The sequence below is a fragment of the Hyperoodon ampullatus genome (genome assembly GCF_949752795.1).
Source record: "Hyperoodon ampullatus genome assembly, chromosome: 12".
NCBI classification, from domain to species: Eukaryota; Metazoa; Chordata; class Mammalia; order Artiodactyla; family Ziphiidae; genus Hyperoodon; species Hyperoodon ampullatus.
The window spans coordinates 17,230,035-17,255,131 of record NC_136925.1 but is presented as its reverse complement, the minus strand read 5'-3'; the positions used below and the strand labels follow the sequence as shown (position 1 = coordinate 17,255,131).

Here is a 25,097-nt window from a genome sequence, read left to right as displayed (position 1 = left end):
TTCTAATTTTAAGACTTACAGACTCAAATTTGAAGGTACCAGAGGAAAAGGCAGCAAAAGTTGCCACAAAAATTGAAAAAGAGCTTTTCTCTTTTTTTCGGGACACAGATGCTAAATATAAGAACAAATATAGAAGTTTGATGTTCAATCTGAAAGATCCTAAAAACAATGTAAGTATGTTTTGTTCATGTCTGGATCTTTATGCTTCCAACTTTCCTAATACATAGGGATTTATGATTTTCATACAATAGATCTATAATTTATTTCTTGAAGTGAGACCAGTAATTTTAATAGTCTTTTGCTACGAAACTGAGTTATGAATTCTGAACAGTGGTGACTAGTGTTATGCAATGTCTGTTAAAATATAAAATACTAAATCTATCTTAACCCGATTGATGTGAATTTTCTTTCCTTTATGTCCCTTGTTTAATCCAGTTTATTAAAAAATTCATTCATATGTACTCTTCAAAAACACTGTTAAACCAAAATTTGTAGCACTATGTATTTAATACTTCTGATGTAAATTTGAAAATAGAGTTACACTGCTTAAGAAAATAACTTACATTTTGATAAAAAAGAAAGCTGTTTTAGAATATTGTTATTAATTTAAATATGACTAGTTCTAAGAATCTTTTAGCAGGGGAGTAAACTTTAATTGACTCCTTAATCTTTTCCTGGGACTTAGAGGAAATCTGAAAGCTGTGGGTATAGATGCAAACTCCTTACACGTTTGTTTAAGTTTTACAACGTTTTCACACGAGTGATATCAGTTTGTCAGTTTGTGTAATGGTATTTGCCGTAGTGTGTGATATGAGGTATTTTCTGAAGTATGCGAACAGCTACGTAAGAAAAATCTACATTGTACAATCTGCCATCATGGTGCAGGGGATCAGTTACTTTTTGAATTACGTAATATGAAAGCTTTTCTTCAAGTAAATATTTATTTCCTTCAGGTTTATTCTTACAGTTGGTTCTTTGCTCTGGAGTCCACTGTAAGCCTGTTAGGATTTAAACATATGAAATCTTAAAAATATGAAAGACATCACATTCAGTAAAGTTCTTTTATGCAGTATCTTTTATGCAGTCATGGGTTGGCTATTGTGACAGTGTCTGTCCCTGGGAAGACTTAATACAACTTTTCAAAGGTGTTATAATGACTTCACCATACATGCTTCTCCATTATGTCTTGGTTTTTATACAAAATGTGTATTTAGCTCCCTTAGATGGTAAGTTTCTAGAACAAGCTGTCATTTATTCTCTTTGCAGGAGGTGTAATACATGAATCATTAAACATTTGTAAATTAGGTTTCAAAATTTCATCTTCATTTATTACAAGTTTCTATATAGCAGCTCCTCGTTCTTTTAAAAATGTTTTCCTCTCCTTTCCTTCCCATTTTTAAATATCTCCAGATATTATTTAAAAAAGTGCTAAAAGGAGAAGTAACCCCTGATCACCTTATAAGAATGAGTCCAGAAGAACTAGCTTCTAAAGAGTTAGCTGCTTGGAGACGAAGAGAAAATAGACATGTAAGATTATCTGTAAATATGTGTTTGTCTCTATCAAAATATCTACAAATATGTGTTTGTCTATATCAAAACATATTTTTTCAGCCACAGAGAAAAACGATATACACAGAGGTAGTAATTCACCTCATAGTGCACAGCAGCAGACTTGTTCTTCTGTATTTTTTTGTTACTGATCCTCCATTAGCCTATTCTTAAATTTTTTGTTGTTGATTTTTCCTGATCTCTTCTGCTTTTTTCTCATTTCCTCCAGTTATCAACTTACATAACTACCTTATATTTTGTAAATCAGAAGGATAGGAAAATAAGTGTATCTTTTCTTACATTTGCATGTTTCAAAAGCATAGTTTGAAGGTTTTATGAATATTGGTAATTTGTGGAGCCAGGTTAAGTCAGAATGAAAATTTTATAGGTTTATAGTCCTTTAATATTCATTTTCAAATGCCAAAAGATTTCAAGAATAAGGTTTTTTTTTCGTTAACAATTTATTGATAAAATGTGAAGTATCATGTATGAATGTTTATATTCACAGAATACCTTGTGTATAGTTAACTAGTGCTGTCCCAGACCTAACTGATGTGTTATATAACATATGTAGTACGTGCACTGTATTGCATTTTTTTTAACATCTTTATTGGAGTATAATTGCTTTACAATGGTGTGTTAGTTTCTGCTGTATAACAAAGTGAATCAGCTATACGTATACATATATCCCCATATCTCCTCCCTCTTGCGTCTCCCTCCCACCCTTGCTATCCCACCCATCTAGGTGGTCACAGAGCACCAAGCTGATCTCCTTGTGCGATGCAGCTGCTTCCCACTAGCTATCTGTTTTACATTTGCTAGTGTATATATGTCCATGACGCTCTCTCACTTCGTCCCAGCTTCCCCTTCCCCTTCCCCGTGTCCTCAAGTCCATTCTCTACATCTGCGTCTTTATTCCTGTCGTGCTGCTAGGTTCTTCAGAACCATTTTCTTTCTTTTTTTAGATTCCATATATATGTGTTAGCGTATGGTATTTGTTTTTCTCTTTCTGACTTACTTCACTCTGTATGACAGACTCTAGGTCCATCCACCTCACTACAGATAACTCAATTTCGTTTCTTTTTATGGCTGAGTAATATTTCATTGTATATATGTGCCACATCTTCTTTATCCATTCATCTGTCATTGGACACTTAGGTTGCTTCCATGTCCTGGCTATTGTAAATAGAGCTGCAGTAAACATTGTGGTATGTGACTTTTTAAATTACGTTTTTCTCAGGGTATATTCCCAGTAGTGGGATTGCTGGGTCGTATGGTAGTTCTATTTTTAGTTTTTTAAGGAACCTCCATACTGTTCTCCATAGTGGCTGTATCAATTTACATTCCCACCACCAGTGCAACAGGGTTCCTTTTCTCCATACCCTCTCCAGCATTTACTGTTTGTAGATTTTTTGATGATGGCCATTCTGACCGGTGTGGGGTGATACCTCATTGTAGTTTTGATTTGCATTTCTCTAATGATTAGTGATGTTGAGCATTCTTTCATGTGCTTGTTCGCATTCTGTATATCTTCTTTGGAGAAATGTCTCTTTAGGTCTTCTGCCCATATTTGGATTGGGTTTTTTGGTTTTTTTTTGATATTGACCTGCGTGAGCTGCTTGTAAATTTTGGAGATTAATCCTTTGTCCGTTGCTTCATTTGCAAATATTTTGTCCCATTCTGTGGGTTGTCTTTTGGTCTTGTTTATGGTTTCCTTTGCTGTGCAAAAGCTTTGAAGTTTCATTAGGTCCCATTTGTTTATTTTTATTTCCATTACTCTAGGAGGTGGGTCAAAAAGAATCTTGCTGTGATTTATGTCATAGAGTGTTCTGCCTATGTTTTCCTCTAAGAGTTTGATAGTTTCTGGCCTTACATTTAGGTCTTTAATCCATTTTCGGTTTATTTTTGTGTATGGTGTTAGGAAGTGTTCTAATTTTACTCTTTTACATATAGCTGTCTGGTTTTCCCAGCACCACTTACTGAAGAGGCTGTCTTTTCTCTGTTGTATATTCTTGCCTTCTTTATCAAATATGAGGTGACCATATGTGCATGGGTTTATCTCTGGGCTTTCTATTCTGTTCCATTGATCTATCTTTCTGTTTTTGTGCCAGTACCATTTTGTCTTGATTACTTTGTAGTATAGTCTGAAGTCCGGAAGCCTGATTCCTCCAGCTCCATTTTTCTTTTTCAAGATTGCTTTGGCTATTCGGGGTCTTCTGTGTTTCCATACAAATTGTGAAATTTTTGGTTTTAGTTCTGTGAAAACTGACATTGGTAGTTTGATAAGGACTGCATTGAATCTGTAGATTGCTTTGGTAGTATAGTCATTTTCACAGTGTTGATTCTTCCAATCCAAGAACATGGTATATCTCTCCATCTGTTTGTATCATCTTTAATTTCTTTCATCAGTGTCTTATAGTTTTCTGCATACAGGTCTTTTGTCTCCATAGGTAGATTTGTTCCTAGGTATTTTATTCCTTTTGTTGCAGTGGTAAATGGGAATGTTTCCTTAATTTCTCTTTCAGATTTTTCATCATTAGTGTATAGGAATGCAAGGGATTTCTGTGCCTTAATTTTGTATCCTGCTACTTTACCAGATTCGTTGATTAGCTCTAGTAGTTTTCTGGTAGCATCTTTGGGATTGTCTATGTATAGTGTCATGCCATCTGCAAACAGTGACAGTTTTACATCTTCTTTTCCAATTTGGATTCCTTTTATTTCCTTTTCTTCTCTGATTGGTGTGGCTAAAACTTCCAAAGTTATGTTGACTGATAGTGGTGAGAGTGAGCAACCTTGTCTTGTTTCTGATCTTAGTGGAAATGGTTTCAGTTTTTCACCATTGAGAACGATGTTGGCTGTGGGTTAGTCGTATATGGCCTTTATTATGTTGAGGTAAGTTCCCTCTATGCCTACTTTCTAGAGGGTTTTAATCATAAATGGGTGTTGAATTTTGTCAAAAGCTTTCTCTGCATCTATTGAGATGATCATATGGTTTTTCTCCTTCAACTTGTTAATATGGTGTATCACATTGATTGATTTGCGTATATTGAAGAATATTTGCAGTCTTGCGATAAACCCCATTTGATCATGGTGTCTGATCTTTTTAATGTGCTGCTGGATTCTGTTTGCTAGTATTTTGTTGAGGATTTTTGCATCTATGTTCATCAGTGATATTGGTCTGTAGTTTTCTTTTTTTGTCACATCTTTGTCTGGTTTTGGTATCAGGGTGATGGTGGCCTCGTAGAATGAGTTTGGGAGTGTTCCTCCCTCTGCTAGATTTTGGAAGAGTTTGAGAAGGATAGGTATTAGCTCTTCTCTAAATGTTTGATAGAATTCGCCTGTGAAGCCGTCTGGTCCTGGGATTTTGTTTGTTGGAAGATTTTTAATCACAGTTTCGATTTCAGTGCTTGTGATTGGTCTGTTCATATTTTCTATTTCTTCCTGATTCAGTCTTGGCAGGTTGTGCATTTCTAATAATTTTTCCATTTCTTCCAGGTTGTCCATTTTATTGGCATAGAGTTGCTTGTAGTAATCTCTCATGATCTTTCATATTTCTGCAGTGTCAGTTGTTACTTCTTCTTTTTCATTTCTAATTCTATTGATTTGAGTCTTCACCCTTTTTTTCTTGATGAATCTGGCTAATGGTTTATCAATTTTGTTTATCTTCTCAAAGAACTAGCGTTTAGTTTTATTGATCTTTGCTATCGTTTCCTTCATTTCTTTTTCATTTATTTCTGACCTGATCTTTATGATTTCTTCCCTTCTGCTAACTTTGGAGTTTTTTTTTGTTTTTCTTTCTCTAATTGCTTTAGGTGCAAGGTTAGGTTGTTTATGGGAGACGTTTCCTGTTTCTTAAGGTAGGATTGTATTGCTATAAACTTCCCTCTTAGAACTGCTTTTGCTGCATCCCATAGGTTTTCGGTCATCGTGTCTCTGTTGTCATTTGTTTCTAGGTATTTTTTTATTTCCTCTTTGATTTCTTCAGTGATCCCTTCGTTGTTAAGTAGTGTATTGTTTAGCCTCCATGTGTTTGTATTTTTTACAGATCTTTTCCTGTAATTGATATCTAGTCTCATAGCATTGTGGTCGGAAAGGATACTTGATACAATTTCAATTTTCTTAAATTTACCAAGGCTTGATTTGTGACCCAAGATATGATCTATCCTGGAGAATGTTCCATGAGCACTTGAGAAAAATATGTATTCTGGTTTTTTTGGATGGAATGTCCTATAAATATCAATTAAGTCCATCTTGTTTAATGTATTATTTAAAGCTTTTGTTTCCTTATTTATTTTCATTTTGGATGATCTGTCCATTGGTGAATGTGGGGTGTTAAAATCCCCTACTATGATTGTGTTACTGTCGATTTCTCCTTTTATGGCTGGTAGTATTTGCCTTATGTATTGAGGTACTCCTATGTTGGGTGCATAAATATTTATAATTGTTATATCTTCTTCTTGGATTGATCTCTTCCTTATTATGTAGTATCCTTCTTTGTCTCTTGTAATAGTCTTTATTTTAAAGTCTATTTTGTCAGCTATGAGAATTGCTACTCCAGCTTTCTTTTGGTTTCCATTTGCATGGAATATCTTTTTCCATCCCCTTACTTTCAGTCTGTATGTGTCTCTAGGTCTGAAGTGGGTCTCTTGTAAACAGCATATATATGGGTTTTGTTTTTGTATCCATTCAACCAGTCTGTGCCTTTTGGTGGGAGCATTTAATCCATTTACATTTAAGGTAATTATCGATATGTATGTTCCTGTTCCCATTTTCTTAATTGTTTTTGGTTTGATATTGTAGGTCTTTTCCTTCTGTTGTGTTTCTTGCCTAGAGAAGTTCCTTTAGCATTTGTTGTAAAGCTGGTTTGGTGGTGCAGAATTCTCTCAGCTTTTGCTTGTCTGTAAAGGTTTTAATTTCTCCATCAAATCTGAATGAGATCCTTGCCGGGTAGAGTAATCTTGGTTGTAGGTTTTTCTCCTTCATCACTTTAAATATGTACTGCCAGTCCCTTCTGGCTTGCAGAGTTTCTGCTGAAAGATCAGCTGTTAACCTTATGGGGATTCCCTTGTGTGTTATTTGTTGTTTTTCCCTTGCTGTTTTTAATATGTTTTCTTTGTATTTAATTCTTGACAGTTTGATTAATATGTGTCTTGGCGTGTTTCTCCTTGGATTTATTCTCTATGGGAGTGTCTGTGCTTCCTGGACTTGATTAACTTTTTCCTTTTCCATATTAGGGAAGTTTTCAACTATAATCTCTTCAAATATTTTCTCAGTCCCTTTCTTTTTCTTTTCTTCTTCTGGAACCCCTATAATTCGAATGTTGGTGCGTTTAATGTTGTCCCAGAGGTCTCTGAGATTGTCCTCAGTTCTTTTCATTCTTTTTTCTTTATTCTGCTCTGCAGTAGTTATTTCCACTATTTTATCTTCCAGGTCACTTATCCGTTCTTCTGCCTGTTATTCTGCTATTGATCCCGTCTAGAGAATTTTTAATTTCATTTATTGTGTTGTTCATCGTTGCTTGTTTCATCTTTAGTTCTTCTAGGTCCTTGTTAAATGTTTCTTGCATTTTCTCTATTTCCAAGATTATGGATCATCTTTACTATCATTATTCTGAATTCTTTTTCAGGTAGACTGCCGATTTCCTCTTCATTTGTTAGGTCTGGTGGGTTTTTATCTTGCTCCTTCATCTGCTGTGTGTTTTTCTGTCTTCTCATTTTGCTTATCTTATACTGTGTTTGGGGTCTCCTTATTGCAGGCTGCAGGTTCGTAGTTCCCGTTGTTTTTGATGTCTGTCCCCAGTGGCTAAAGTTGGTTTAGTGGGTTGTGTAGGCTTTCTGGTGGAGGGGACTAATGCCTGTGTTTTGGTGGATGAGGCTGGATCTTGTCTTTCTGGTGGGCAGGACCACGTCTGGTGGTGTGTTTTGGGGTCTGTGGCCTTATGATGATTTTAGGCAGCCTCTCTGCTAATGGGTGGGGATGTGTTCCTGTCTTGCTAGTTGTTTGGCGTAGGGTGTCCAGCACTGTAGCTTGCTGGTCGTTGAGTGAAGCTGGGTGCTGGTGTTGAGATGGAGATCTGTGGGAGATTTTCCCTGTTTTATATTATGTGGTGCCGGGAGGTCTCTTGTGGACCAGTGTCTTGAAGTTGGCTCTCCCATCTCAGAGGCACAGCACTGAGTCCTGGCTGCAGCCCCAAGAGCCTTTCATCCACATGGCTCAGAATTAAAAGGGAGAAAAAATAAAAAGAAAGGAATAAAGAAAGAGGCTAAAATAAAATAAAGTAAGATAAAATAAAGTTATTAAAATAAAAAGAGATTATTAAGAAAAAATATTTTTTTAAAGAAAAAAAAATTATGGATTGAACCCTAGGACAAATGGTGAAAGCAAAGCTATACAGACAAAATCTCACACAGAAGCATACACATACACACTCACAAAAAGAGGAAAAGGGAAAAAATAATAAGTCTTGCTCCCAAAGTCCATCTCCTCAATTTGGGATGACTCGTTTTCTATACAGGTATTCCACAGGTGCAGGTACATCAAGTTGATTGTGGAGATTTAATCCGCTGCTCGTGAGGCTGCTGGGAGAGATTTTCCTTTCTCTTCTTTGTTCGCACAGCTCCTGGGGCTCAGCTTTGGATTTGGCCCCGCCTCTGCGTGTAGGTCGCCTGAGGGCGTCTGTGCTTCGCCCACACAGGACAGGGTTAAAGGAGCAGCTGCTTCGGGGGCTCTGGCTCACTCAGCCCGGGGGGAGGGAGGGGTGCGGAGTCCGGGGGGAGCCTGCGGTGGCAGAGGCCAGCGTGAGGCACGCCGTGCCTTCTCCTGGGGAAGTTGTCCCTGGATCCCGGGGCCATGGCAGTGGCGGGCTGCACAGGCTCCCAGGGAGGGGAGGTGTGGAGAGTGACCTGTGCTTACACACAGGCTTCTTGGTGGCGGCAGCAGCCTTAGCGTCTCTTGCCCGTCTCTGGGGTCCGCGCTGTTAGCCGTGGCTCGCGCCCATCTCTGGAGCTCCTTTAAGCAGTGCTCTGAATCCCCTCTCCTCGCGCACCAGGAAACAAAGAGGGAAGAAAACGTTTCTTGCCTCTTCGGCAGGTCCAGACTTTTCCTGGACTCCCTACCGACCAGCAGTGGTGCACTAACCCCTTCAGGCTGTGTTCACGCCAACCCCAGTACCCTCCCTGCGCTCCGACCGAGCCGAGCCTCAGCTCCCAGCCCCGCCCGCCCCGGCGGCCGAGCACAGAAGCCTCTCGGGCTGGTGAGTGCCGGTCGGCCCCGATCCTCTGTGCGGGAATCTCTCCGCTTTGCCCTCCGCACCCCTGTGGCTGCGCTCTCCTCCGCGGCTCCGAAGCTTTCCCCCTCCGCCACCCGCAGTCTCCGCCCGCGAAGGGGCTCCTAGTGTGTGGAAACCTTTCCTCCTTCACGGCTCCCTCCCACTGGTGCAGGTCCCGTCCCTATCCTTTTGTCTCTGTTGTTTCCTTTTTCTTTTGCCCTCCCCACGTACGTGGGGAGTTTCTTGCCTTTCGGGAGGTCTGAGGTCTTCTGCCAGCGTTCAGTGGGTGTTCTGTAGGAGTTGTTCCACGTGTAGATGTATTTCTGATGTATCTGTTTGGAGGAAGGTGATCTCCGTGTCTTACTCTTCCGCCATCTTCCCCCCCTCTCTCTATGTATTGCATTTTTAAAACTAAAAAATTCTGAAAGTTACCAATGCTGAGAGTTTTATTGGGGGTTTGTGAACTTGAAATATCTTTGAAGGTGAAGGGAATATGTGACTTCAAATTATTGTGACTGCAAGATAGCCACATTATCCACTGCTTTTATTATAATGGCCTTAGAGTATTAGCTCTTTATTTTAGAAGATAGTGGTTTCTTATATATTAAGTCTACACGATTTACCTGATCTTAAGCATTAATCCTCCATGTTGATCTTCTACCAAATTTAGTTTGATGTGCAAGAGGCCTTAATTTGATACATTACACTAAGTCACATATTTATTTACTTTCCCCTTGTATAGTTTCTCGTGTTTTGCAAATATTATCACCATCTCTTTTTTCCCTCCGTATCCCAAATGTGCACGTGCCTCTCTTCTTAGAAACTGTGGCTGCAGGTGCCATCTGCATGGGAGACCTGCTGTTTCTTTCTTTGGGCTGTGTATGTGATTTCTTTCTTTAAAGGAAGATTTGCACTTAACAGTGACAAGACAAATGACCGGATCCGTCTTTACCTTCCTTAACCCACTCCCCTCTCAGCTACCTTTTACTAATCCTGTCTGCTCTTGCGTTTTTATTATGCTTTGTTGCTGAGCTTGTTCACTGTCACAAAGTATGTTCCGTCAGGAGCCTTCTGATGGGGGATTTGCCCATTTCTGTTGTTTGACTAAATTTCTGCTGCTGTGGCAGATGTTAGAACATCAAGTTAGGAATCTAAGAGGAACTTGATTGTTATTTCTTTGTGGCACCTGCTGAAATACTAGGTCAGAAAGCAGATTTTAAATGTAAATATCATGTTTCATCACTTTGCAAATTAGATTACACTTCAGCTGCCTCCAGTTACTGTACATGTAAAATTCTCCAGGCTGACGTATGAGCTCTAATTCTTAAAACCCCAGCACTCAAAACTGACATTTGCAAGTACTCAGTATATGTTTGTTGCTTGAGAGACTACCTAAAGGTTAAAAATTATCTGTGATTTTAACTGTGAAGTTTTCTTTAAAATATGTCCTATTAGACCATAGAGATGATTGAGAAAGAACAGAGAGAAGTGGAAAGAAGACCAATCACAAAGATAACTCATAAAGGTGAGATAGAAATTGAGAGTGATGCTCCAATGAAAGAACAGGAAGCAGCCATGGAAATTCAGGTAAATTATGATAATAAAAATAGCATGTTTTATAGTGCTCAAAACATGAAGATTCAGAAAAGATTTATTTGCCCGTTTTTGATAGAAGGGAAAATGTTTATACTTAACCATTTTCTTCTGTTAATACTTATGGTAATATCAAACTGAGCCTCACTCACATTAATGATTCACTTGGAATATAAAAATAAAGGGGGGCAGACTTCCCTGGTGGCGCAGTGGTTGCGAATCTGCCTGCCATTGCAGGGGACATGGGTTTGAGCCCTGGTCCGGGAAGATCCCACATGCCACAGAGCAGCTAAGCCCATGTGCCACAACTACTGAGCCTGTGCTTTGTAGCCTGTGAGCCACAAGTGCTGAGCCTGCGCTCTAGAGCCCGCGAGCCACAACTACTGAAGCCCACACGCCTAGAGCCCGTGCTCTGCAACAAGAGAAGCCACTGCTTCCTCTTGTTCTTAAAGTAGAAAAAAGAATTTTTTAAAGTGTGTATTTATTAGAGTTGTCTATATTATTGGTTTAATGTTGTTTTGAGAGTGTTTAAAGCATTGTTTTTCTGTACATAGTGTGCAGACCACCTGCATCACAGGCCTCGAAATCTGTAGGTGCTTCTTAGACTAGTTTGAGAGCAGGTGCGGCTTTTCTTACTTTCAAATATCAATGAGAAAATAATAGATATTGTTAGAGGCCTTGAAGAATGAGAAATATTTGAGTTTTTGCTCTGTTTTATGCCATAATTAACATCTAGCATTTATTTTTTAAAGCGTGAAAAACAACCTATGAATGGAGCAGTTTCATTTTGGAAAAATATCAGTATGAAATATCAGATGGTTTAAATAATTGAGGCCAAAGTTTTTCTGTTAACCTATTTTCACTCTCACTGTTGTTAGGAACCTACAGCTAATAAGTCAGTGGAGAAGACAGAAGGATCTGAGAAACCGAAAGAAGAGATTGACTCCTTGTCTAAAGATACCACTAGTCAACACAGACAACATCTTTTTGATCTTAACTGCAAAATTTGCATAGGTAATTTGAAGTATTTCTTCCTAAATGTTGCTTCCATTTTGAAAGGGGAATACATGTAAATTGTAATTTAAATAGGTTTTTGTTTTCCCAGTACTGGTGCAGAGTCAGATTGTGACTTAGTAGTAGTGAAATCAACTTAGTAAGTAGTTCACTAGCATTTCGAAAACAGAATAGAGAATATCATGGTGAATTGCACTGATAAAGATAAGTATGATTTTGAGAGACTTTAGTTCCAATTATTTATGTATAACAAAAAAACCCCACACATGCATACGTACATGTATACACACACATGTGCACAGACACGGGTATGTGGAGTGTGTGTGTATGTAAGTAATGGATCATGATATAAAATGTTACTTTACAGATCATGATAAAAATCGCTGAAAACCTGCTTGGGTAGGCCATATGAAAGATTTTCGTCTTCTGTCTAAGAGCAGTGGATAGTGATTGAAGGGATTTTAGCAGGAGAATGATATGATCAGCTTGGAATTTTATGAAGATTTCTCTGACTTTGAGTAGAGATGATGATGAAAGAAGCCAAGAGAAGAAGGCGCGAGGCTAGGTGGCAGGCGTTTGTGCACTAGTGCAAGAGGGAGATGCAGGTGCTTTTAATTAAAGGGAGGCTTTGAGATACTCAGGTAATATTGACAGATGTTAGAGGCTGGGTTTAGGGCATAAGAAATGGGGATGTGTTGAGCAAGAGTTTAAGTTTATATTCAGTTTATTGGTAAAGGTGGAGGACGAGAGTTTTTTAAAACTCTAGAGATGTAGCTCTCGATTTTTATTTTTTTACTATGGTATGCTAAAGGACTAATACATACTTTGTTCAGTAAGATGAAAAATTTTTTAGGTTAGTTAACATGCTGCCCTCCATCATTGTTTTAGAGACTAGGCAGCTTTCTTATAATAAAAATGACGTATCTTCTCAAAATTGTGTGTTCACAGTTGGTACAATGCTAAAGACTTAAAGGGCAGGGTGTTTTTAGACATTGTTATCCCTGAAGAAAGCTATCCATGGTTTACTAGTATTTTTAGTATACTCATATTTCAATAAATTTAATGGTAGCACACAAAATATTTGTTAAATACTACTGGACTTGACCTATTTTCAGAAAGTTTGAGTTTTTCTTCTTGATTCTATAGAGAAAATCAGTGTCATTTTCTAAACTTTACTAGTGTTTTTTCATGCTTAGTAACTAAGTAGCATTGTAGTATGCATATGTCATGGACTGCTGCTATATGTAACACGAAGTAGGGATACAGATTTGTTTTACTTAGTTCCTCATGTTACCTCTCAAGACTGTGGGAATTTGTTGTAGTTTAGTTTAAAAAATGCTTGATAGGGAATCAGGAAACCATTTTTAGGTTCTGGTTGTAATGTTTCCTTTTCAAAAGCTTGTCTGAGTTGTTTAACATGCTCTTTTTTTAGTTTTTCACATCAGTAAGGGAGGTTGTTCTAGAACTCATTGTGAGAAATGATGATAGTTACAAATTACCCCAGGAAATGTATGGTTATGCAACAGTGCAGTCAGGGGAACTGAATAACTTTAGAAGTGAAAATGGATGAAGTTACAGAAATTTCAGTTTACAAAAGTGGTATATTTTGGTATTTTCTGGCTTCAGGTCGAATGGCACCGCCTGTAGATGATCTTTCTCCAAAAAAGGTGAAAGTTGTTGTTGGAGTATCTCGTAAACATTCAGACAATGAAGCAGAAAGTATAGCAGATGCTTTGTCTTCAACCTCAAATATCTTGGCCTCTGAATTCTTTGAAGAGGAGAAACAAGAGTCTCCGAAGTCAGCATTGTCTTCTGCTCCACGGTAATTTTCTGTTAGTTATAATTTCTATTCTTTATAGCTCTTTGCCATATTATACTTGAAGTCTTCAAAAACTTTAGAAAAGTGACATGTTTCTTAAGAAAGAAACCTTTCTTTTGAGACAGTAACTGTACCTTCCTGTACCCTAATTGAGATTTTTTAAAAGACTCTAAAAGTTAATTTAGAGATTTTGAGTGTGTGGGGACTTGACTTTAAAACTCTCTTTAATTGCATTAGCTCCAAGAGGCAGGAGATAAGTCATTAAAGAAAAATTGCTTGCATTTCTCTGGACCATATTAGTCCACAGGACAGCCTAGAAGAAAGACTTTATAAAAACATGGCTATGTAAATATAAGTACATTAAAGTGAAAATATAAACTCTTTAATCATAGCCTTTACATATTTTGGTTTTCTTGACATGCTAAAATAGAAATGATTGATGAGTAAATAGAAAATGCATTTATTCATGAGCAGATCTTTAGGCTGAAAACTTCTTAATGTCATTTTTTAGTCCAGAGATGCCTGGAACTGTTGAAGTTGAGTCTACCTTCCTGGCTCGATTGAACTTCATCTGGAAAGGTTTTATCAACATGCCATCTGTAGCAAAATTTGTTACCAAAGCCTACCCAGTGTCTGGTTCCCCTGAGTACTTGACAGAGGTACTGTGAACTTTTCTACCCTTCTATGCCTGGGTTGACATATATGTTTCTGAAGCCAAAAGGTAAAGAAACAACATAATAAAATAAAAATATTTAATTTTCATTCATGATAAAAATATTTATTGACAGTGATCCTTAAACCATTCAATTAATGGAATTATGAGTCCACAAATGGAGTTTTAGAACTGTAGAAAATTGTGCCCTGAAGTATTAAATCCACATGTCCTGTACTCTTTGCAAGATGTATTCTCTGTCAGAATTAAAGATTAATGAGAGTCTGCGTGGATATCTAAGTTTTTCTTTAAGTACAGACTTACGTAAAAGATGGACATATTTATGGCCTTCAGTGTTAGCTTGTCATGGAGAGTTTTTCATTGTTATCAAGTCTTGTAATTCCCCTACTGCTTAAATTTCCCCAACTTCATGACTGTGGTTCTTACCTGCCCATTTCTGTGAATATAGATATACACCCAGTTGACCCTTGAGCAACACAGTTTTGAACTGCACACGGATTTTTTCAGTAGTGAAAACCACAGTACCACATGACCCGCAGTTGGTTGAATCCTCAGGTGTGGAACCGTGTATACGGAGGGGCAACTGTAGGTTATACTCGGATTATCAACTGCACAGAGGGTGGGCACCCTTAATTAACCCCCATGTTGTTCAGGGGTCAGCTGTCTAGTTGAGACTCGCCAGTTAGTTGACAGTCCTGAGAGGAATGACCTTGGTTGCTGCAGTGGTGCCCTTGGTTGGTTTTATACCTGAGGGAATAGGAAGGGACTGCTGTGCAGTATTTATGGGAAACAAGCAGCTGTAGTATTATAGTATTATGATAAGTGAGAAAGTACAATGTTTTCTGAACTTTTTTGAATCAAGTTTGTATTTCTCTGTGTTTATGCAGAAGGAAAATAAATCAGTATATGTGTACTGTATTTTTGTTGAGATTATATTTTGCTATTATGTTCATATCTAACATTTTTTCATTCATTCTCAGTCTGCTGACCATAAAGGCAAAAGTTTTTTTAAAAATGATTTCAGCATTTTGTAAAACGTAAATCATATATATGCCTGTTCTTTTTTAAGACTAATATAAACTTTTCTTTGTATTAGGATGAAATTAGTTTGATTCAATGTAGTGTTGCTTATCTAATCTCCATCAGCTTATTTGTCTAGTTGTGTTTTTGATTAATAAATGACCTAATTATTTTACATATAGTTTGGTTGGCAAGTAATATTTTAGATACACTGATTTTATAAGAAAAAAATTCAGTGCTTTTCTTTTTGAACAAATCTGTTTAGAAATTTAGTCTTTGATTAGTCCATGGTGAAGATAACTCTTCTTTTAAATGGATAACTAAGTCCTAAACTACAGGACCCTTTTGATTTTAAACAAAACTATTATTCTCTTTTCTGAGCCAGTTTCTGTGTGATTGCTTTCCAGAACTCCACCTCTGCTTTCTACTTATTTTTAGTTTGATTTGGACTAAAATCCCAAATAAAATAAAGCAATTAATCATTTAAATTTAATTGAATTTATATTGATTTTTTTTATGATTTTTCTCTCTTCATAAAAAAAAATATACTGATTAAAGTTTCAAATATTCTTAATTGTACAGCTCTTGATTGATTTTATGTATAGTCATCTGTTCTCAGAAAGATTATGCCTTTAAAAAAAAAAAAGAACCTTGCATTATTACAATGTTATTCTCTTCTGTGCAAAAATATACTCTATAATTAAGCTTGATAACTTCTGAAATCCAACTGTTAGTGATAAAGGCATACCCCAGCTCACTACCACCAAAAAAAGGAAGGGGAGGTGGAAGGGGAAAAACAATGGCCCCTAATATTCTGGAATCTGTTGTACTCTCCCCGGCTTGTCAGAGTGGGATGCTGGCACTGCTGCTTTGTCTTGATCTCAGATTCTTTCCTAACTGTGTTTTGGGCATCCACCTCAGTCACTTGGAGTTGACATTTGAGGTAAAGCCTAATTGCTCTTCCTGTACTTTCTTATGTTCTCTGATGCATTTTATAATCTTACTTGTTTTTTTATCACTATTTCATATTAGTCTTAGAGCTAAGTTTGTATGAAGTATAGACATTATAATAAATACAATCTGTATACATTGATCACCTTCATGTCGTTACCACAGGATCTACCAGATAGTATTCAAGTCGGTGGTAGAATATCACCTCAGACAGTTTGGGATTATGTGGAAAAAATTAAAGCCTCAGGAACCAAGGTGAGGAGAACTTTTTTCACTCTACCCATATTAGAGAGTATTTGAAAAGTAAACCACTGAGAGTTCTTGTGCAAGGTCCCTTGGGGAGGGAGCCAGTACAAGTACTAAATCTACATAGTATGCCTGACAAAGCTGAACTGTAGCCATTTGCTAGAGCTCAAAGCCCAGCATTCCTTTTGTGGTATGCTCTCTCAGTGATTTCTGTCATTGTTTTGAAAGAAATGTTTTAGAGTAAGTATTGAGATTTCATCCTGGAATTTTGCCTTGCTTTGATTGTAGACATGTGTTTTAGTTGGGGCATAGGCTAAGCTGTTGGGACAAAGAGACCCTAAAGTTGTTTATTTTCCTGCTATGTTAGGTGGGTCAGTAGTTCAGGGCTTTAGGCCGTTCGATTCAGCAGGGATGAGGCTCCTCTGTCTTGTCATTTTGCTGTTTGCAAGACTGTTGTCCTTATCATTCAAGCAGGGTCAGAGCTGACTTAGCAGCACCAAGTGGGAAAAAAAGAATGTCTGTCCAGTTGTTTTAGAAGCAAGACCTAGAACTTGCAGTTATCTTTTCACTTCCTCTAGCTTCCACTGGCAAGAGCTTACTCATAAACCTCATGGCTACTAAGGAGGCTGGGAAGTGTGATCTCTATTGGATGGCCCTGTGCCCAGCTAAAAGTTAAGGGTTCTGTTTGTAATAGGAGGAAATGAGGAGGATGGATACTGGGAGGTAATTAGTAGCCTCTATAGCAATGTCTCTCTTTTTCTTTTCTCTCTCTATATCTTCTATCATTTCTTTAACTCAAAGAACGTAAACTACACAGGAATATTTAATCATTAGAAGAAGTCATTTTTCCCTCCAAGGATGATAATACCCAGCATATTATAGACATTCAAAAAATAAATCTTGAATAAATGAACATTAACTTTTTTATCTTTTATGATCAGAAGTCTTTAGTAAGATTAGTAGTGTTCCATAATGGATAATCTTCAGCTGAAAATAATATTTTTTCCAATATAGGTTTTAGAATTTAAACTGATACTGTATTAGAATACAAATAAAACTTTGAAGCAGTATAAAAAAAATTTACTACATTTACTTTCACTTTCTCATGATAGCAAAAGTCGTAGGAAAGTACTGGGAGGTGTTACTCTTGGATGTTTTGGGAATGCTCTTGATCTGCCCCTCTGGTACTGCACAGTGTGCTTCCATTTGGGCTTGGTGGCCCCAAAGGAGGACACTCTGGATGACAGACCTCTTAGAAGAGGCAGAGCCGTAGTTCAGCTCATTCACGTGTCTTCTCTAGGATCTTGCATCAGTTTAGGCTTTGCAGTAGATCTGGCTCTCCCCGTTTCATGTTTCATGAAGAAGCATCCACTTTTCACACTACCAAATTAACACCAAATTGGGACTGTCTTTTCTATCTGAAACAAAGCCAAGAACCCAGAGGCAAGCAAATAAGTTCCTCAGTAAGCCGAATGGTTTTACAGAATTTATGGCTGTGTGTATTTGAGGTCTTTTAGCCAGCCCCCTTTATTCCTAGATTCAGTCCCTCTAACTGGGATTATCCGTGGATTTGTGCGTTTCTGTGTGTGTGTGTGTACGTGGTGGGGCGCTGGTGGTGGCTGCTGTTAATTTGCAGTGTGCCGAGCATATAGGCAGCCCTCTGCAGAAGTGACTCCATTGGAAGTGAGGACACAGTATAGACATCAGGAGACGTGGCCTTAAATGTCTTCTCTGCCACTGACAGCTGTGTCACCTTGCACAGGTTAATTACCGTGGGACTCAGTTTCTATGGGACAGTTTCAGATAAAACAAATCACCAGTGGATCAGCCAGGATCTTTTCCTAAGAGTTGTTTCCTTTTAGTATTCATATCTGCATTTAAGTTGTAAGCCACGTTACTTGGTAACAGTCATAAAATTCAACAGATTATTACTAATTGAGAATGGTATTTAAAACCAGGCTGTTGTTTAGGTTATTGTTTTAAACAACCATTTGTTATTTGCTTGAATAGGAAATTTGTGTGGTTCGCTTCACACCTGTGACTGAAGAAGATCAAATTTCTTACACTTTGCTGTTTGCATACTTCAGTAGCAGGAAGCGCTACGGAGTGGCCGCTAACAACATGAAGCAGGTTAAAGACATGTACCTAATCCCTCTGGGGGCCACGGATAAAATCCCACACCCTCTTGTGCCCTTTGATGGACCTGGTAGGTATTCGTTTAATAATAGAATATGAATGAAGTGAGGTGAGAGGCAGGGCTGGAGCAGGAAAGCTGAGTCTGCTTTCCTTCTTGGGGCCCAGCCCTTTAGATCTGCCGTGAGAGGGACAGGCACCCACTGAGGAGCCTGTAATAAGCTAGATGCAAAATTTTACTCTTTATTGTAATGATTGAAAATGACTATTAATTGATGTTTTTGATTTTGTACAGGCCTTGAACTGCACAGACCTAATCTATTGTTGGGCTTAATTATTCGTCAAAAACTGAAACGGCAGCACAGTGCCAGTGCTGGTGCTGGTCACACAGCTGAGATGGCTGAAAGTGTACCAGTAACATTGCCGCCTGATAAAAAAAGTAAGGTAGAAGTTTCCACAGAGGAAGCAGCAGAAGAAGAAAATGACTTTTTTAATTCTTTTACAACTGTGTTGCACAAGCAAAGAAATAAGCCTCAGCAAACTCTTCAGGAAGACCTTCCAACGGTCATTGAACCTTTAGTGGAAGTCACCAAACAGGAGCCACCAAAACCTTTAAGATTCCTTCCTGGGGTCTTGATTGGCTGGGAAAATCAACCTTCTACTCTGGAATTGGCAAATAAACCTCTTCCTGTGGATGATATCCTTCAGAGCCTTTTGGGCACTACTGGTCAAGCATATGAACAGGCTCAGTCAGGGACAGAACAAAGCACTCTTAAAGAAATTCCATTTATAAATGAGCAAGGCGACCTGAAAGCAGAGAAGGTAGATACAGTGGAAGCAACTGATGGGGAAGCCAAGGAAGTGAAGGTTAAAGGAGATAAGCCTTCAGAGTCGGCAGGTAGTTCAGTAGGAGAAGAGGCGTCCGGAATGGGGGCCTCTTCTGTTTCTGCCGGGCCTTTGACAAGTCTTAGTCTCAGAGGTAAACCACCAGATGTTTCTACAGAAGCATTCCTAACAAATTTATCGATGCAGTCAAAACAAGAGGAGACGGTGGAGAGTAAAGAGAGAGCGTTAAAAAGACAGCAGCTACCAGATCAAGAGAGTAACTTGCAAGATAATTGGACTGCAAACACTAGTTCTCCCTGCAGGTCTAATGCAGGAAAAGGAAACATAGATGGTAATGGGAGTTGCAGTGAAAACCTTGCTGCTAACACGACACGGGCCCCCCAGTTTATCAACCTGAAAAGGGACCCTAGGCAAGCAGCAGGGCGAAGTCAGCAGGCGTCTGCTCCAGAAAGCAGGGACGGAGATAGCTGCCGGAATGGAGAGAAGCAGCCCTTGCTTGGCCTGTCGCACAAGGAGCACTTAACCGAACAAAGCAGTGTTGAGGAAAAGTTGCCTTCTGTAGAGAAGAACTCATGTATTCAGCAGAGTGATGATTCCGGGGTTGTACAGAACTCGCCATCAGTAGAAAACGTACACAGTTCTCAAACAGAACAAGCAAAACCCTTACAGGAGGAGATTTTAATGCAAAATATTGAAACTGTGCACCCATTTCGAAGAGGATCAGTAGCAGCAACATCTCATTTTGAGGTTGGAAACACATGTCCCTCTGAATTTCCTGCGAAAAGCATCAGCTTCACTTCCAGAAGCACCAGCCCCAGAACAAGTGCAAACTTTTCACCCATAAGGTCACAGCAGCCCAACCTTCAGCATCTCAAGTGTAGCCCGCCTGGATTTCCATTTCCAGGACCTCCAAATTTCCCCCCACAAAGCATGTTTGGATTTCCGCCACATTTGCCACCCCCGTTGCTTCCCCCTCCAGGCTTTGGCTTTGCTCAGAATCCCATGGTTCCCTGGCCACCTGTTGTTCATCTGACAGGCCAACCGCAACGTATGATGGGTCCCCTTTCACAAGCGTCAAGGTATCTAGGCCCGCAAAATTTTTACCAGATTAAAGACGTTCGGAGGCCAGAAAGGCGCCATAGTGACCCTTGGGGTAGGCAAGACCAACAGCAACTGGATAGACCGTTTAACAGGGGTAAGGGGGATCGTCAGAGGTTTTACAGTGATTCACACCACCTGAAAAGAGAGCGCCACGAGAAGGGGTGGGAGCAGGAGTCCGAAAGGCACAGGCGCAGAGACAGAGCCCAGGACAAGGACAGAGACAGGAAGAGCAGGGAGGAAGGGCACAAGGGTCAGGACAGGGCACGGCTGCCACACGGGGAGCGAGGAGTGGACGGAAGAGCGAGCAGAGACAGCAGGGCTGTAGACAGGAAGGCAGACGCGCCTAAGGGTGAAGACCAGGAGAAGGACAGAGAGCGGGAGAAGAGTAAGCATAGAGAAGGCGAGAAGGACCGAGACAGGCACCACAGAGACAGGGACCACACCGACAGAGCTAAAGGCAAAAGGTGAAGCCGGCAGGCTGCCGCAGGGGTACACTGAAATAGCTGTTAAACGTCGTCTCTTTAAAACTTCGTATGATTGCCTGCTAGGATTGTGCCGTCTTTTACATTTTTAATATTGGTGGTTTGCAGAGCAGTACATTCTGTGTGTCGGTGCGGAGTGCTCTGGGCCAGTGCTCATCATCCCTCTTCATACCAACTGCCCTAGTTATAGGAATTTAATATTTTTAAAAGTTTTACATTGCTGTATATTCAAAGATTTGTTTTATTAATATGCAATAAAGGCTTAGAAAGTTTAGTTTTATTCCTTAATCGGTAAATATGGTTAATTACGGAATCTATTTACTGCCTCTAGTGAATGTCCTTTATATAATGACTAATTTGAGAGTAACGTGTACTCTGTACGTTTGTTTTAAATTGCACTGTTTTTAAAGAAACTGTAGAGGAGCAACAAAAAGCCAAGCAACTTGGTAATTGGATTATATTAATCATTCAGTCGAGCAGTTTTTGACCAAGAATCAGAAACCCAAGGAGTACATTTATCGCTTTAGTCTGCACTCATTGAAGGCGTTTGTTACCGTACTACAGCTTTGTGGTAGTCCATTGTTTTCCTTTTCCTTTTTGGCTCTTCAGAAACTTGAATACTTAAGCTTGTACATGATCTTGTGTTTTGCTATCCTTTTTACTGTACAATGTAAATATTTTAAGGAATATTTTGATTCTAAATATGATAAAAGAATTTCTCACCTATTTTGTGTGTGTGATTTGAAATTCAGTAGTAAAATAATTTCTTTGAGACTTTAAATACCTTTAGACATTGTTCTTCTCTTACTCAGCCAAGAGCATATAGGCTTAAGATGAGGAGAAAAACGATTTCTTTATCTTAGATTGTAGGCTATTAAGATAAATCGTGTAGTTCTGAAGAGGCTAGAATTTAAAACTGCCACTGAAAAACTGTGCAGCTATAACCCACTTTGTAGGTATGTTTCTGAAAACTGGTACACCGTCAAAATTTGGTACACTGACTAATCATTGTAAGACCACAGAAATTTTATTTAAGAGAAACGTATTGTGAATCTTTCTGTAAAACGTGTAATTAACTCTAATTTGTTTGGGGGGTAAATAACTACAGTGTCATATGCTCGTTTTTCTTGAAAGCACAGGGAGGCTATTGCTAATCCAAACCTAAATTTATTTACACCCTTAACTACATATACTGTATTGATTGCTATAATTTAAAGCAGTGGCTACCAAATGATACCAACACTTGAGACCAGAAGGAGGGAAAGAAAGGCCAGTATTTTAACTTACCTGTATTAATGAAGAAAAATATACATGACTTCACAAAATTAAGAAGATGAAGTTTGTTTTCCTAAAAAGTCTACAGATTATAGAGTTAAAAATGGGTTTTGAAACTGATTCAGCCTTGCTCTTTTTACTGGAGAGAAAATGAGTGGAAATTCAAAACCAAACCATTTTGTCTAACTTGCAGCAACTTGAGACCCCCCCTTTTTTTTGTCATCCATATCCTCTGAAATTTATCATCATATATGTTCTAAAACAGAGGACTTGTATTCAAATAAAGTTTTTTTTTTAAATTTGCTCTACTTTTCTTTTGCAAGCTGACTTGTTAGAAAACAAGTCAGTCTGCCAACAAAAAAACCTAAGGTCAGTCAGCTTTTGCACCATTATGAAGAAATTGTTCTCAAGGTTTTACCAAAAAAAAAGCCCCCAAACCAAAATAAAAATTAGCTTTTTTATTTTCAAATACACTAATCCCTTGGTATCCTTTGGGGGACTGGTTCCAGGAATCCCCCACCTGTACCAAAATCCGCGGATGCTCAAGTCCCTTATATAAAAGGGCATAGTATTTGCATATAGCCTACGCACATCCTCTTGTATACTTTAAATCATCTCTAGATTACTTGCAATTTTATAAACCTAATACAATGTAAATGCTATGTAAATAGTTGTAAATGTGATGCAAATGCTATGTAAATAGTTGCGGGTGCACAGTAAATTCAAGTTTTGCTTTTTGGAACTTTCTGAAATTCTTTTTTCCTATCTGGTGGTTGAATTCAAGGATGTAGAACCCACAGATACGGAGGGTCAACTGTATGTGTGTCAGTAAATCTGCTTTCACTGCTCTATCTGGTCGAGGGTTGATGAGACACCAGATTTCTTTTGCAAGGTACAAGAAGAATGGATTAACCAATTGAAGAAAGCCTTTAAGTCAGGTTTTGATTACCTCTTGGCCAACAGTTTTTTATACATGTTGTTGGGAAATTGAAAATTCTTCCTTCATTTCTCGTAGAATCACGGTAGATCCCGTACAGCCCTTTGTTGGTAATGACCATCTGGTATTACAGGGCTGCTAAATGCTGGAACCAGCTCTCCTAACCGCTGGGACTGAAACATTGTGGAGAGTAGGTATGGACGTGTTGAGTATTTTGAGGCTTTTAACTTGTGAGGAAAGAAAGAAAAAGAGAAAAGTTCTCAAATGAGTAGTAGTAGCTCCAAAGCCATTCTCATTCTTTCAGTTTCACCTACCAAGCATCCTTACACATCCTTATATGAAGTTCATCTTCTAGTTTCTCCTGTTTTAAGAAAAGCTTGCTCTTTAAAAACAGTTGGATGTTTTCAAAAATTTAGAGCCATCTTAAGACAGTTTATACACACCGGTTAGGTAAAATGTACCGGGATGTCTCAGTACTTTTCAAGTCCGCCCTTCGGAAGCCTCGTGTCGGTAAGAAAGCCTCCATGAACACTCCGTACGTCGGGCCTCATGTTGAGCGCTTTATGGGAACCTCGGTCAGCCTGCAAGGTGACGACTTACCTTAGAGCTGAGGCAACTGGGACTTAGAAAAGTTGGAAACTCATCCAAGGTTAGACTGCTGTTGTCAGAGCTGGAATCCTAGCTCAGTTCTACTTTTCTCCAAAGTCTGAATGTGTGGTGGTTGTGCTCTGAGAATGGAGAAAGGGAGAGGGACAGAAGCCTGATGATGACACACGCCTTTCACAGCCCTTTTTCTCTCACCATCACACCAACCTGTCTGAAACGCCACAGGGCCACCCGTTCCTCAGAGTGAGCAAAAAGACATAACCCAAAGTCTGGGTTCTCCTGTACAGATTTGCAAAGTTTATATTCATTTCAAATCCTAATTCTGCAGTCCTCTTTTATTAGTTTTCTATTGCTGCTGTAACAAATTATTACAAATTTAGTGGCTTGAAATCACACAGATTTGTCTTACGCTTCTGTGGATCAAAGTCTGATGGGGATCTCAGTGTTGTCAGGGGGTGCGCTCCTTTTCTGGAGGCTCTGGGAAGAACCCATTTCTGTGCGTTTTCCATCTTCTGGAGGCCACCCACCTTCCATGCCTCATGGCCCCTTCCTTCATCTTCAGAGTCAGCAACATGGGGCTGAGTCTTTCTGCCGTCTCTGACCCTCCCTTCTGATTTCCTCTTCCACGTCCAAGGACCCTGTGAGCACAGTGGACCCACAGAGATAATCCAAGATAATCTTATTTTAAGGTCCACTGATTAGCAACCTAAATTCCATCTGTGACCTTAATTCCCCTTTTCCTGTGTAACCTAGCCTATTTACAGTTTCCAGGGATTGAGATGTACAACTTTGAGGGTCATTATTTACCGTAGCTCTTAACTTGCTAATTGTAGCTTAAATTTTAGGTGAACCAAATCCTAGTTACAAGTTATTTGGAGTTATGAAACATCTAAGGCCATAGTAAATGTTTAAAAGTTAAGAAAAATAATACCAACAATAGGAAAGTGGAGTGACAAGCCACTTGGATATTATTAACGTGTTTATGTATGTGCGATAACATGAAACTACTTGTCAGCTGGTGAATTTGCATACAGCTGTTCTCAGTGTTTTTAATAGCGGCTGTGTATAAATCAAGTTTAAGCGCATTGTGAGAGCTTGCTGGTGAACAGGATCTTATTAAAGCAAATAGTTTAATTTAAATGTTCGAACATGCTGGTTGCATTATTCCCATCTCCTCAGATCCCTCTAAAACAATGGTCAGGTTGTCACTTAGTAATGACCACAAAAGGCAGTTCACATAGTCAGCACTTCTGTCTCCCCAGGCAAATCATGAATAAAATTGGTTACTGCTCTTATGAAGGTGCCAACCACCCTGATCCTTTGGCTTCTGTTTCATAAAGCATTTTAATTCATGTATAGAGCAAGAGGGTACATGAATGGGTGAGTTGAAACACACATATTAGGTCAGTAGCTAGAAGTGTCCTAAAAAATGAGTTCACTGTTTTATAGGTAAATATTTCTATCTCTTGGCTAAGGTATTTCAGCTTACTTTAAAAAATGTTCTCATGTTTACATTCAACACTTTGTTTCAGAAGCATCATGACAGTATAGTAAAATGATCTGAAAGGTCCTTAGCAATTATTTTT

General features: G+C 38.8%; 1 protein-coding gene across 2 annotated transcripts in view; it reads left to right on the top strand.

Annotated features, from left to right (window-relative positions):
- Positions 1-21,419, top strand: part of PHF3 (PHD finger protein 3) — a gene marked incomplete at its 5' end in the record, with an annotated part of 94,613 nt that extends 73,194 nt beyond the window's left edge. For both annotated transcript variants that reach the window (XM_079716665.1, XM_079716664.1), the window contains 9 exons: positions 14-170; positions 1,411-1,527; positions 10,271-10,402; positions 11,287-11,422; positions 13,049-13,244; positions 13,753-13,900; positions 16,051-16,140; positions 18,142-18,337; positions 18,560-21,419. In XM_079716665.1, coding sequence (XP_079572791.1) covers positions 14-170; positions 1,411-1,527; positions 10,271-10,402; positions 11,287-11,422; positions 13,049-13,244; positions 13,753-13,900; positions 16,051-16,140; positions 18,142-18,337; positions 18,560-20,679 — 3,292 coding nt within the window. In that variant the 3' untranslated portion in view covers positions 20,680-21,419. The remainder of the gene's footprint in view (positions 1-13; positions 171-1,410; positions 1,528-10,270; positions 10,403-11,286; positions 11,423-13,048; positions 13,245-13,752; positions 13,901-16,050; positions 16,141-18,141; positions 18,338-18,559) is intronic.
- Positions 21,420-25,097: the final 3,678 nt, after the last annotated feature.